We start from the raw sequence: 14,036 nt of genomic DNA, 5'->3' as shown, positions 1-14,036 counted from the left end.
AAAATAAATTGAGCTTGTCATAAAAAGTTGATGTAGCATGCCTTTTACTCTTTTTAATAACCCTTGAACTAATTTGAATCTAAACTCTTATATTTGAAAACCTAATTCAAAGATTTATCTAGATGATTACATTCTTGGCCTGGCTAATGATCATTGTATCTACGTCATTAACCGTGCGGTTTTCTTTCACCTTCCAGCTCACGGAAACTGGAATTTCATTTAACTAGGTTGTTAAGATGAATAGAAATTTTCATTTTCAATCATTCAAACAATATTATTTATAATATTTTTCCATATTTTTCTAATGAGCTACTATTTATATTTTTCAAATATTCAAATGGGCTACTTGTGAACCGATCTCGTGAAAGCTTGAACTTGACTTGTGATGTTATTATGATGACTGTGATGATTATGATAGTTCAAAATGGTGTCAAAGTAAAACGTTTTCAAACGGTCAAAATCATTTTGTGCTTTCTTTCTTATTATTCGTCCGTGATTTAGCTGCAGTTCATATATCCTAATATTTATATGTGATTTGTAAGCCACATTCAATTGGATTGCCTGAATGAACTATCTATTCAGGTAATTTACCGTTGTATTCAATTCATCCTGAAAAGGCGCCCAATTAGGCTATGTAGTTATTTGTTTTGTTTCCTATTAAAAGTAATTACAATTGGCTAATTATGTGACTTTACTTAAGTTTATCATTCTTAAATTGTCATAGTACGTTTATATTTAGTTACATTTAAAATAATAAGGTAGATAATCATGTTTTCTAATGTTAGGTTTGGTTACATTAATTCAACATGTCTGATGAAGATAAACAGGGGATCTAAGTTATGACCCTACTACACCATTAGGCCTACAATCTAGGATGAGGAGCCAGTTGCATAGTTAGATTTTAAATTACATGTATTTACTATTCATGACATATCATGGATATTTTAATTTAGGTACTCTCTATTAAAAATTAAATTAGGCTAGGCTACAAAAAAAATATTTGGTCATATTTGTTGAACAACTGAACTTATCTACAAACTAGTTTACTAAAGATTGCCAAATGTTATTTATTCTAATATTCAAGAGATAAAATGTCACACTTAAAAGTTTTGTATACTTACAAATCTATTTAAAAGGCTCTAAGATATATTATGCTCTCTAAGACCTATGCATATCAAAACGGTAATCGTTGAAATCCAACAACCAATAACAATATTACCTGTTGCTTGTTCCCAGTAACCCGGAAATGTCATCATATTTTTCTTCTGTTCAGGTTTCTATAGTCGAAGTCGATATGCTCTTGAATAAAAATGTGGCTCTATTAGCCTGAATTAACAAAGTTCCAATTGGTGGTCAGATCATTTCTGGTTTTATAGCTTTATTTTGAAGCAATTTCTATCGTAGAAATTTATATTAACCTATATAAAAATAGTTCAGACACAATGTTCAATAGATTACATGATTATATACGGTAAGTTATGATGGCAAAAGATACGGTAACGAGTATTTTCATTTCGTAAAGACTTTCGTTAATCAGACACCTTGACAAAGACATCTTGAAAACAATCACTTGGTGCTCTCTCACTGACTCTGGCTATTACAGTAAGTAATTCCTCGCTGGCAATGTCCAATGTCGAGCAACCGCTCAATCTATTATAAAGACCTCAATGCTGATGTCCTCAGAAGGGAAAATATCCCTGGGGAGGTTTCGGTAAAGGGAATAAAATAAATCCAAATAATACAAAATAGATGGACCCAGATGTTAGAGGAGTCTGGAAATCCGAATTTGCAATCGATTTAATGATCATTTGTACACTTATACACTTTATCTTCACCAAGACCAGCGGAGCCGGATAGGTTGTGTCAACATAATAAGAATATAACTTTTCTTGAAGTTAGTCATGAGTATAAACTTGAGTTATCAAGATGGCATGGTCACTTCAAAGAACTCATGTAACCCATAGAAAGGGTTTTCCTTAAGCCAACACTTGAGCTTGGCCTTGAAGGCCTGAGTACTCAAGGCTGTTAACCATCTAGGCAGCTTGTTAAAGATTTTTAGTGCCACAGTAGGAAATGAGTCTCTTGTCCTACTTAGTCGGGAATAAGGAATGTCAATCATGCAACCATTCCGAGTGTTATGACTATGTAAGTCTCTCCTCAAGTTGTACTTGTCAAAATTTATCTTGACATGAAGGGCACTTAAATATATATAATAACTAAATATAGTCATTATTCCAGTAGACTTGAAGAGCGGTCTGCAGTGTTCAAGGTAACCACTGGAGGTGATGATGCGGACAGCTCTCTTCTGCATTATTAAAACTTTTTGGCAATCAGATGCATGACCCCAAAGCTGCAGCCCATAGCCCAAGATGCTGTGGAAGAGGGCATAGTAGACAACAATCAGGTAGGGTCTGCTCACCAGCTGTGTCAGCTTCCGTAGTAGATAGGTCACTCTTGCCAGCCTCTTACACAGTCCCTCAATGTGACAATTCCATTTGAGTTTAGGATCGATGATAAATCCAAGGAGGGACACACTGTGATGATCAGGGCTATGTTGTGCCAATGAATAGAGCAGCCTCTGTGTCTTGCCAAGATTCAATTGGAGCTTATTTGTTTCCAGCCACATCCTAGCTACTCCAAACACAACTTCTGCCACCTGTAGAGCCTGAGCTGGATTCCGACCAGAAGAGATTATAGTGGTGTCATCTGCAAATTTTAGAGCCCTCCCTTCTAGGTTCAAGTCATTTATGGCAATCAAAAACAGCAAGGGACCCAAAACAGAGCCCTGTGGAACACCATGTCCGTTGGGCAGTGCCTGGGACTTAGCTCCTCCCAGAGAAACGACCTGCCATCTGTTTTCAAGATAAGATTTTGCAGTCTGGAGAACAGCACCTCTAACACCATAGTGCTCCATCTTACCAAGAACAATCTCATGTGACACACAGTCAAAGGCCTTACTCAGGTCACACATGATCAGAGACACAGCATTTCTTTCCTCAAAGCCCCTCTGAACCTGCTCAACTTATTCGGTCACAGCAGTCAATGTAGACTTGTTCCTTCTAAAACCATGCTGCAGATCGGAGAACAGCCTGTTGGACTCAAAGAATACTACAATTTGTTCCTTCATCACAGTCTCAAAGACCTTGGCAAATACTGGTACTATTGAAATAGGCCTGAAGCTATCAATGAGTGTGGGATCACCTTTCTTGTAGACAGGAACTGTGCGAGCCATCTTCAACAACTGAGGAAAAACTCCAGCATGAAGACATTCATTGATAGCACAAGATAATGGGGCTGCAATGACATCAATTATGGACTTCAACACTATGATTGTCATGCCATAAATATCCTGGCTTTGAGAATTTCGGAAACCATTGACCATTTTAACAATGTGACTAGGGGAAACGTCATACCACTGCAATAATCTGGCCTCACTTCTGTCCAAGTTCTCCATTGGGTTCATATTAGTGGTTGGTATAGATGCAACAATATGGTCAATGTTTTGCAAGAGCACACTATTAAACTCGTCAGGACTAGCAATCGATTTCTAGTTAATTAGTAAACTTGTAGAACTACCTTGTATCAAGAACGGGTAAGTCTTGAAATAGAATGTTTGTGGAATATCCTGCATTATCTTTAATGATTTTTTTCCATCATAACTTTTTCGAAATTTTTGTAAGACTTCAAAAAATCTGAAGACGATCCACACCATGTTAGGATTCCGCATTACAAGAGGGATTGAATAATAATAATTTCTCTGGATGTTGGACTACACATCCAGAGGAGTTTATTCATAAATCCAGGAACATTACATATTATTTTCTCATACATTTTCAATAATACGAGGGTAGGCTGATAAGTAATGCACACATGCTTGTAGAGCACAAACCAAATAACCCCCAGAAGCGAGCCTGGTGGCATGTGGAAGTTCTATTTATCCTCTACACGGCTGCGTAGTTTGAAGGTGTTGTGTTCATCCAGTTTGGTTTGGTTAGTGAAAGAATGGCGTCGTGTTCTGGTGTTATGTAAACGCGAATTAAACAACGCGCTGTTATCGAATTTGTGACTGCTGAGAAAGTGAATCCCGGTGAAATTCATCGTCGTTTAAAGGTTATTTAATTCTTGATTCTTCTCAATAATGATCTATGAAGTCGTCTCCTTCCTAACGGTAGCACTTCAAATTGTTCCCAGCATTCCAATCAACGCTGTTTATTCTCGTCTGTCAGACGGCGTGGTACCCATCGTGCACAGATTTTATGGTATCCCAATTGTTCAATAATGAGGCCGACATGATACTTGGATATTCCAATTTGGTTTGCGATATGCTGTTGAGTGATTCGCCGGTCATTTTGAATCAAGTCTTCGACGAGTTTATGATGATTATCGTCTGTGGCAGTGATTGGACGTACGCTGGGTTTTTCATCAACAATTGAGGCTTTTCCAGGTTGGCAATCTCGAAATTTTATAACCCATCGATTCACGGTAGACCTATCAACAGTATTGTCACAATAAACAGCCTTTAAACGACGATGAATCTCACTAGGATTCACTTTCTCAACAGTTGAAAATTCGATAACAGCGCGTTGTTTAATTCGCGTTGACATAACACCAAAACACGACGCCATACTTTCACTAACCAAACCAAACTGGATGAGCACAACGCCTTCAAACTGCACAGCCGTGTAGAGGAGAAATAGTACTTCTACATGCCACCAGGCGCGCTTCTGAAGTTTATTTAGTTTATGCTCTACAAGCATGTGTGCATTAGTTATCAGCCTACCCTCGTATAACAATATTCAAGGTTTACAAAATGATACCTCAATATATAATATATGTGTCGAGGTTATCATCAAATTAATACAAATTTTTGCTACAACAGATAATACAAAAAATCTAAAACTATATTACCCTAAGCATCACCTAGCACAATAAACCGAGGTACTCTTTTCTACCTATAAATTACCTTATTTAAAAAGAATACTACTTGAATCTAAATCCTACTTACTATTAGTTTCTCACTACTTTGTATCCCAATACTGAATAACCAATGTCTAATTTTTCTTTTGAAGCTATTGAAATTTTCCTCTCCTTTGATTTCTAATTGTATTCTATTGGATATTGTAGGCCCTAAATATCCTAGTGATCTTTCCCCAAATGCTGTATTCATTCTTGGTACTTCTTGGTTGTAACGTTCTCTTATTCTAGTATTATGGCTATGATTTATGATATGATTCCTATTTTGATGTTTTTTCATATACCCTAATAACAACAATATATACCATAATTGCCTAACGCTGAGAACTCTATTTTCTATAAGTAATAGATATGCTTGTTATGTTCTATGCAAACCAAAATCCAGCCTCCTCAAGTAATTGGGTTGATCTGGAGATTTTTAAGTTTTACCTTATACCTTATACCTTCTTCTTTATCCATTACCCGCACTTGTGGAATCGATGGCGTCATTTCACAATGAAAGTCAGAAACAAAAAAAACACGAATTTATCAAGATGACAGTGATCAAGATAAAGCACACTTAGTTTACATATAAGGCCTTGCTATTAGATACGACCGTTGCCGATCCTCTGTCTTGCCAATGCCTTCTATAGACGGTAGCTGATACAGGTTTATTGATGTAATATTAACTGTTCCTCGTTTAAAATAATCAATTATATTTTATTTAGCAAGAAATTATATTCTTCAATAATTTCATAATGAATTTTAATCATTAAGATGAAATATTCTGTTAATTAATTATTAATTCTACATTGTCGAAAGACGATCTGGCAACAGAGCAAAGCGAGAAAGATACCGCTATCCGGTTTGTTGAATGATAGATAAGGAAAGCAATACCATTGTTTATCAAACACTGCCATTATAACGTGGACCTCACTATAGGTCTAGGCAACTGACTTTCACAAAATTTATTAATTTTCTGAATAAATCACTGCTTCAGTAACAATATTATAACACTAGTATCTATAATTTGTCTTCGACCTGTGTGAATTAAGCTTGAAAATGTGACCTGTGTGGTCACGAAACCATGGTCGTGTACCAAATTAAAGTGTAGAAAACTGACAACATCTATGTGTTTTTATTTCAATTAAGTAATATTATAACAAGTATCTATAATTTGTCTTCGACCTGTGTGAATTAAGTAATATTATAACACAAGTATCTATAATTTGCCTTCAACCTGTGTGGATTGAATATCATAATAATAGTAGGAAATCCCATTAGGGAGTTGTTAATCAGTGTTGTTCTCTAACTATGTTTTTCATTCCAGATGAATTATTATCGTAAGTGTTGGATAATCTAGATACTTCAAAGTAACACGCACCAAAAATGTCTCACGATGACAGTGGCTTCAAGGCGCTTCTCAAGCCAATCCAAGACATCACCAGGAGCAATGGTGATGTTGATCTATGTCGGGTGAGCTTCACCATTTAACTCATACTTCTTCTTCTTGTTTGATGAATTATTGACAAGCTAAGTATGAGTTTTTTCAATTCTTACTTAGGCTTGTCAATAATTCATCAATCATTTGAGTATGAAACACTCTTATTTTAGCTCACTTTAATAAATATTCTTTAGATATCAGTTTATCAGAGATTGACAATGGTGTAATAACCGAAACTGGTCTTTCTTAGTATCAATAAATCTGTGGTTTTCTGACTATTTCTTAGTCTTTTTCATTTAATATTCTTTAAGCTGCGTACACATATTCGCGCTTCCAACCAGCACCGAGCACGCTCCTCCCTCGTACCGCCCTCGTACCACCATCGAACCACAGTCGCACCGCCCACGCACCCATCATGAACGTTATGGAAGATGTTAGATCTTCTCGCGTTCCCCGGTCGAACGACTCTTGCTCGCCGGTCGATCATCAATCGCTCTGCTGGAGTGACGTTCGGTTGCGGAGCAGAGCGAAAGTCTGTACGCACCTTTAGATTTCCAAAGCTCAAGGTTTCCTTGAAACTTTAAGGGCCGGTTTCCGAGCTCGGGATTTGGCTAAGTTCTAAACTTTAAACAGCTGGAGTCAGAATTTTGGCTTTCCAAAACGGGGTGTAGTCGCAGTCTTTATAACAGTAGTAGTTTTCATTTTCTCATTTCCATAATTGGAAACGTTTTTCCTTGACGAAATAAAACATTCCTAAATAATTCAAAATAGCTGAAACTTTACACTATTTTCTCTTTATTTTATTTTTTGTTCAATTTTCTAGTTTTTAGAAATTTAATTAAAACTGTGACTATAACAATGACTACTACTACGCCCCGTTTCGGAAAGCCAATTTTCTGACTCCAGCTGTTTGAAGCCTAGAACTTAGCTAAATCCCGAGCTCGGAAACCGGCCCTTAAAAAATTTATAATAAGATAACCATAGCCACCTTTAATACAAGGCCCCGGCCTACGATATTGCAACGTCGCAGTGTAGGCCTAGAATCTAATAGGCCTACATGATTGGTGAAAAAGATTTAAAAAAATACCAGCTGATCTTTTTCACCAATCATATATTAGGTTCTAGGCCTACAATGCGACGTTGCAATATCGTAGGCTGGGGCCTCATATTAGAGGTGGCTATGAGATAACTTGAAGTATGTAGCATTTTCCGTCACTTATTTTATGTAAACTCACACTCAACTTAGTTACTTTGAACCATATCATGCTTAAATTATTGTTATTTTATTTCTAAAATATATTCAAGATTGTAATTCTTTTCATGCTTAAACGCTTGTAAAACTGGAGACAGATACTGTAAACGTTCTATGGAACCAATTGATTACCATTCTTGTGTATAAAAATGTATGCTAGAACAGTCAAAACATAATTGCACACTAACGTGATAATATATTACCAGTATAGTATATATTATAGTATAGTGATCTTCAAATAAGTCAATACCCTACATTTTTTAATCAAAAAATGGCTGCCTAGAAAACATTCGTTAGGTCATGTCAGGGGCCCTGAAATTGAGTTTTCAGTTGCGACCTGAAAACTCTGACACCAGACCTGAGCCAATCAGGTCACTAGATATTATTATTATTAATTGAATAAAATATGTATAATGCTTTCTGTTATTTTTTTCAATGAGGTGATACGATTAAATTTATTTTGATAATAATATACTAAACAGTGCCTATTATCCATGTCATTTTATTTCTAATTTTAATGTATTAAAGCTAATTAATGTATTAATAATGTAATAATGTATTAATGTATAATTCTAATTAATGTATTAAATTTTAATGTATTTAATGTATTATTATTTAATTTTAATGTATTCAATTTTAACTTTTTAAAGCACCTGGAAGAATATCTGTCGCACATAAAAGATCTCGTTGAACAGCGGCTTTCGTCCATGAACTTTGCTGAAGCTGCATATTTGCTGCAAAATTCGGCCAACATCTATTCGAAAAAAGTTGATCTGCTTTGGACGTTCGTCATACAACTTGTCGAAGCTCTTGGAAAATCAAAGTGAGTAGCTCTCAACTTGAATAACATCTGAGAATATTTCATAAGCAATTATTTCGTTCTACATCACGTATCAATCTCAATTAGATAAATTATGATGATCTACCTTGCCAAGATTGTACTTTCTATTGGTTTTGCGATCTGCTATTCCAAATTTTCTCCCCATTTTTAGCGATTTCTTCAAAATCCTACTAATTTTTTCATTACGTATCAATCTCAATTAGATAAATTATGATGATCTACCTTGAGCAGATTGTTCTTTCTACTGGTTTTGTGATCAGTTTTCTACTGAAATTGATCAGTTGCGACCTGAAAACGTTCTAAAATTTCTTTGATTCGGCACCTAATGACTGGACTGTTTTCAGAATACTTCCACAATATAAGTATATATGAGGCAAATGAAGTTCAGAGAAATAAAGTCTAGTTAAAATTTCTGCAATATCTTTGAAAATGAAAAATCGTCTATGTTGAAAATTATATTTGTTCGCAGACAAAGTCGAGGTCAAGAAGAAGGAGGGAACGAGGGTGATGATGGGGCTGGAAGCGGGGATGGGGCAGGTCAGCCGCAAGCTAAAAAGAAGCGTGCACAAGCCACTTTATCAACTGACGATCTTGACTTCATTGAATGTGTCTGCTCAAGTGAGTTTCAACTAATAGTATCCCTTCCAAATAGTTTGTAATACCTCTTGTACTTTCACCTTACACTAATCTATTCTCTGCTATTAATCTGGAGCTGTATTCAAAAAAAATCTTGAATCCATATTCAATGCGAGTGAATAATGCTAAATCGTAATGTTGTTATTAAGTCTTATTTATATTGTAATAAGAAATTGTTTAGTGAATGTACAATTTCGCTATTGTTATTCACTCAAGTGTGGGTTTCATACCTGAAGCAGTAACTATCAGCTTCAGTCAATAATGAACAATATCGGGGCACCGAGCTTTGCTTGTTATTTTTATTTATTGATTGATAAAAAGAACACAATTCTCTTAAATGATCTAAAATTTTTATATTTCACAGCTGGCTGTATGTCATCTTATGAATTTCGGGGATGCGATATTTTGATTTTCCACAGAATCACTCGCTCACTTTTTACTATCTAATGACGACGAAAGTCTCAGCTGTTTCAGCCAAGGATGAATTATCCTTTTAATGTCGTTCAGCGAGTTTTCCCAAGGATGAGACCTAGTGCAATCGAATTTTTATATTATAAACCTACTATGTTCCAAATTTCGTGAAAATCGTTGGAGCCGTTTTCGAGATCCGTTGAACATAAATAACCAGATATGAAAATACAGAAATTGTTCGCTTAATATAATAGGATTTTTCAAAACTGAATTCATATTGACTGAACATTTTTGAATTTCAATTTTAAATAGTTTTTCTTTTTTATTAAATATTAAATACAGAAGAATATAATTGATTTATGAAATATGAATGCGCAACTTGGATGACTTTTCCGTGTGCATGGATGTGTCTCGGAAAGCCAATAACTTATTTCTATATAAGAGAAAATACAATTAAGTAAGTATAAGTTGATTGATAGATGTAGAATTATTTGAAAGTATACACGATGTAAATTGAAAGGTTTATTAAATTAAAAACTTCTTTGGTCGTGTTTTTAGACAGCGATTCAGGAAAGGACATAAAATACCCGAAGAATGAATGGAAGAACTTATTGAAATATAATAGAATGAAGAAAAAAGAGTCAGCAAGTCAAGTGCCCAATTAGGTGATGAATGTTTTTTTTATCCTGTTTCGCATTCAATAATATTGTTATCAACACAGTAACGAATATTCTTGTCATCATTCAATGAATATTGTTGATATTTCAATACCATATTAATAATAATAATAAATCAATTTATTTGTTCATGAAAAACATACAAATTAAGTTGAGCTTATATGAGATATTCTTGTACATGTTAAAATTTCCCAACATCATACAATAACTACATTTTTGAATATACTTATAGAATAAACAAGGATACAAATTGAAAACAAGTACTATATCATATATATATGTATGGTTAATACAGCTGGAACAAAACAATCACGAATTGAATAAGGAGCAGTGGTAGTAGTTTATTTAGTAGTGGACACCAATTATTAACCTTACATTATATCACATAGAAGAAAAATATCACAGAATGAATTACATATCACATATCATTTCTCTTATCTCTAAAGACTTTACAATGTAAAGAAAAACTCTATTTATCTTCTCCGAAAGATTTGACAACAGTACCATCAACCTGTCCTCATCATCAACTATATTTTGGTAAAATTTACCTAAAAATTTAATTCTACTGCATCTGTACATAGGACAGCGCAACATAAAATGCTCCAGAGTTTCCAACTCTCTGTAATTACATATAGGACAATTCTTGGAAGAATCTTTCCATGTTCCTCTATCTCTGTACAAATATATACCCCTATCCGATGCCAGGCGCAGCTGAGTTACGATTCTTGTTTTAGCAAAAAGTGATTTCATGTTTAGTTGCTCTCCTAAAGTGAAAGAAGGATTTATTCTCTTATAAAGAGGACAGGTTGCCGACACTAAAGCTGATTGTACATCTGACAGTCTTAAATATTTCTCAGAAATATCTGATAATAAGATTTCGAGTAAATTTTTAAGAGATAATATATTTGCTATTTCAACTTGGTATCCAGACTTTTCTATGTGACTTCCCACTTGAACCAACCAGTTCCCCGATAAATTAGCTTCACCTTCTTCACTTTCCGCCAACCTAGCCAAGGTATTAATACAAATATTGGGGTATCTATGGTTAGACATCGAGAGTAATCTTTTTACAAAATGCAAGCTTCTACAAAACACGAAATGCCCTAATTTGAATCTATTCATTTCCAAACTTCTTTGGTCGTGTTTTTAGACAGCGATTCAGGAAAGGACATAAAATACCCGAAGAATGAATGGAAGAACTTATTGAAATATAATAGAATGAAGAAAAAAGAGTCAGCAAGTCAAGTGCCCAATTAGGTGATGAATGTTTTTTTTTATCCTGTTTCGCATTCAATAATATTGTTATCAACACAGTAACGAATATTCTTGTCATCATTCAATGAATATTGTTGATATTTCAATACCATATTAATAATAATAATAAATCAATTTATTTGTTCATGAAAAACATACAAATTAAGTTGAGCTTATATGAGATATTCTTGTACATGTTAAAATTTCCCAACATCATACAATAACCACATTTTTGATTATACTTATAGAATAAACAAGGAGACAAATTGAAAACAAGTACTATATTATGGTTAATACAGCTGGAACAAAACAATCACGAATTGAATAAGGAGCAGTGGTAGTAGTTTATTTAGTAGTGGACACCAATTATTAACCTTACATTATATCACATAGAAGAAAAATATCACAGAATGAATTACATATCACATATCATTTCTCTTATCTCTAAAGACTTTACAATGTAAAGAAAAACTCTATTTATCTTCTCCGAAAGATTTGACAACAGTACCATCAACCTGTCCTCATCATCAACTATATTTTGGTAAAATTTACCTAAAAATTTAATTCTACTGCATCTGTACATAGGACAGCGCAACATAAAATGCTCCAGAGTTTCCAACTCTCTGTAATTACATATAGGACAATTCTTGGAAGAATCTTTCCATGTTCCTCTATCTCTGTACAAATATATACCCCTATCCGATGCCAGGCGCAGCTGAGTTACGATTCTTGTTTTAGCAAAAAGTGATTTCATGTTTAGTTGCTCTCCTAAAGTGAAAGAAGGATTTATTCTCTTATAAAGAGGACAGGTTGCCGACACTAAAGCTGATTGTACATCTGACAGTCTTAAATATTTCTCAGAAATATCTGATAATAAGATTTCGAGTAAATTTTTAAGAGATAATATATTTGCTATTTCAACTTGGTATCCAGACTTTTCTATGTGACTTCCCACTTGAACCAACCAGTTCCCCGATAAATTAGCTTCACCTTCTTCACTTTCCGCCAACCTAGCCAAGGTATTAATACAAATATTGGGGTATCTATGGTTAGACATCGAGAGTAATCTTTTTACAAAATGCAAGCTTCTACAAAACACGAAATGCCCTAATTTGAATCTATTCATTTCCAAACGTACTTGGTGAACATTGGCTCAGGAAGAAACGCTTTTTTAAGAAATGTAATTGAGCTTTTTCTAATAATTCAACGTTTTGGAAACCCCATACTTCAGAGCCATACATCAAAGCAGGTAGAACAACAGAATCGTACATTTTCATTTTACTCTCCCAGACATTTGACTTAGCCTTTCTAAGAATATTAATCACCGACTCCCCCATCGACTTGACCTTCGTCTTGAGTGACCGACCATGTGGTCGAAAATTTCCATCAGCGTTAAAAATCACCCCCGAATACTTGTACTGTCTGACTATTTCAATCTTTCTTCCTCCTAACCAGAATGCCAAATTTTTCTTTGAACGTCGTTTGTGAAAAGGTACTATTTTCGTTTTTTCTATATTCACAGTAAGCTGTTTGAATTTACAATATTCTGAGAGGCATTTTATTTTCTTTCTCAGATCTGATTCGCAATCGGCGACAATTACTATATCATCTGCGAAGAGCAGCATCAATATGTATTCTTCTCTGTTCATTCTGATGCCACTGAACCCCCTCGCTCTAAAAAAGCTATCAATATCTCTCAAAATAGAGGGAGAAGAGAAGCGGGCTGATTGAATCCCCCTGCGAAATGCCCTTTGTGGCCGAAATAGGTTCAGATTCTTCCGTCCCATTTTTTTTCTTATGGTCGTAGCTGAAGTATAAATTTCTCGTATTAGGCTATTCTTAAGAATTTTGAGCTGAATCCCGCCCTTCATAAATCATACCATAGGAGCGAATGCGGAACAGAATCGAACGCGGACACAAAATCAATGTATAAAGCGAATAGTTTTCTTTTTCTCACATGTACATGGCAATAAGTAAGTGTTTGTAATGTATGTAATACCATATTATAAAATGTACATTCTTTTAATTTATAATCGGAATTTATAATTACAGGTTGATTCACCTCGGGAGCTCTATGGCTAATAGTGATGATAATCGTTACTTCTTTGTTTGGAAATATTTTGTCAATTACTATACAATATTTGAGATGATTTTGTTAATCACTAATTTATTGAGTTGATTAATAATTGTTTGTTCTGTTATTTTCAGAACAATCCCTGGACATGAAACCGAAGGCGAATCCAACCGATCCGGCAAAGAAGAGTAAAATAGTTTTGAATGCCACGACCAAAGGAAAGCCAAAGGAAGGCGTAGCCTGCTGGATTTTCGATGAATCAAATGAGCCAATTGGAAAGAAAGAGGAATTCAGGTAGGTTACTTTGCTGTCAAAATACTACAGAGTTCCGTTTCCATTTAAATTTCAAATCTAGAGTATGATTGAGAAAAATTAAAGGCCTGCTTCCGAGCTCGGGATTTAGATAAGTTCTAGACTTTGGCCTAAACAGCCGGGGTCAGAAAATTGGATTTCTGAAACGGGGCGTAGTCGTAGTCATAGTCACAGTTACGTTT

At 34.8% G+C, this 14,036-nt stretch overlaps 2 protein-coding genes across 3 annotated transcripts in view; one reads left to right on the top strand and one right to left on the bottom strand.

Annotated features, from left to right (window-relative positions):
* The first annotated feature begins 396 nt into the window (after window positions 1-396).
* LOC120352475 (condensin-2 complex subunit H2-like) overlaps window positions 397-14,036 on the top strand; it is a 36,250-nt gene continuing 22,610 nt past the window's right edge. Inside the window, exons 1-5 of one of the 2 annotated variants that reach the window (XM_039433187.1) lie at window positions 397-582; window positions 6,284-6,429; window positions 8,300-8,472; window positions 8,960-9,108; window positions 13,677-13,836. In XM_039433187.1, the coding sequence (XP_039289121.1) occupies window positions 6,343-6,429; window positions 8,300-8,472; window positions 8,960-9,108; window positions 13,677-13,836 (569 nt within the window). In that variant the 5' untranslated portion in view covers window positions 397-582; window positions 6,284-6,342. Of the gene's footprint in view, window positions 583-2,265; window positions 2,405-6,283; window positions 6,430-8,299; window positions 8,473-8,959; window positions 9,109-13,676; window positions 13,837-14,036 lie in introns of those variants that run through there. The other variant, XM_039433188.1, reaches the window with a different exon arrangement.
* On the bottom strand, window positions 3,023-3,463 carry LOC120352226. The gene has a single exon (XM_039431978.1). It carries the CDS (start codon window positions 3,461-3,463, stop codon window positions 3,023-3,025), a length of 441 nt encoding a protein of 146 aa, XP_039287912.1.

Source organism: Nilaparvata lugens, chromosome 7 (assembly GCF_014356525.2).
Source record: "Nilaparvata lugens isolate BPH chromosome 7, ASM1435652v1, whole genome shotgun sequence".
Lineage (NCBI taxonomy): Eukaryota > Metazoa > Arthropoda > Insecta > Hemiptera > Delphacidae > Nilaparvata > Nilaparvata lugens.
The sequence above is the reverse complement of the archived record's forward strand: the minus strand, read 5'-3'. Positions and strand labels throughout refer to the sequence as shown.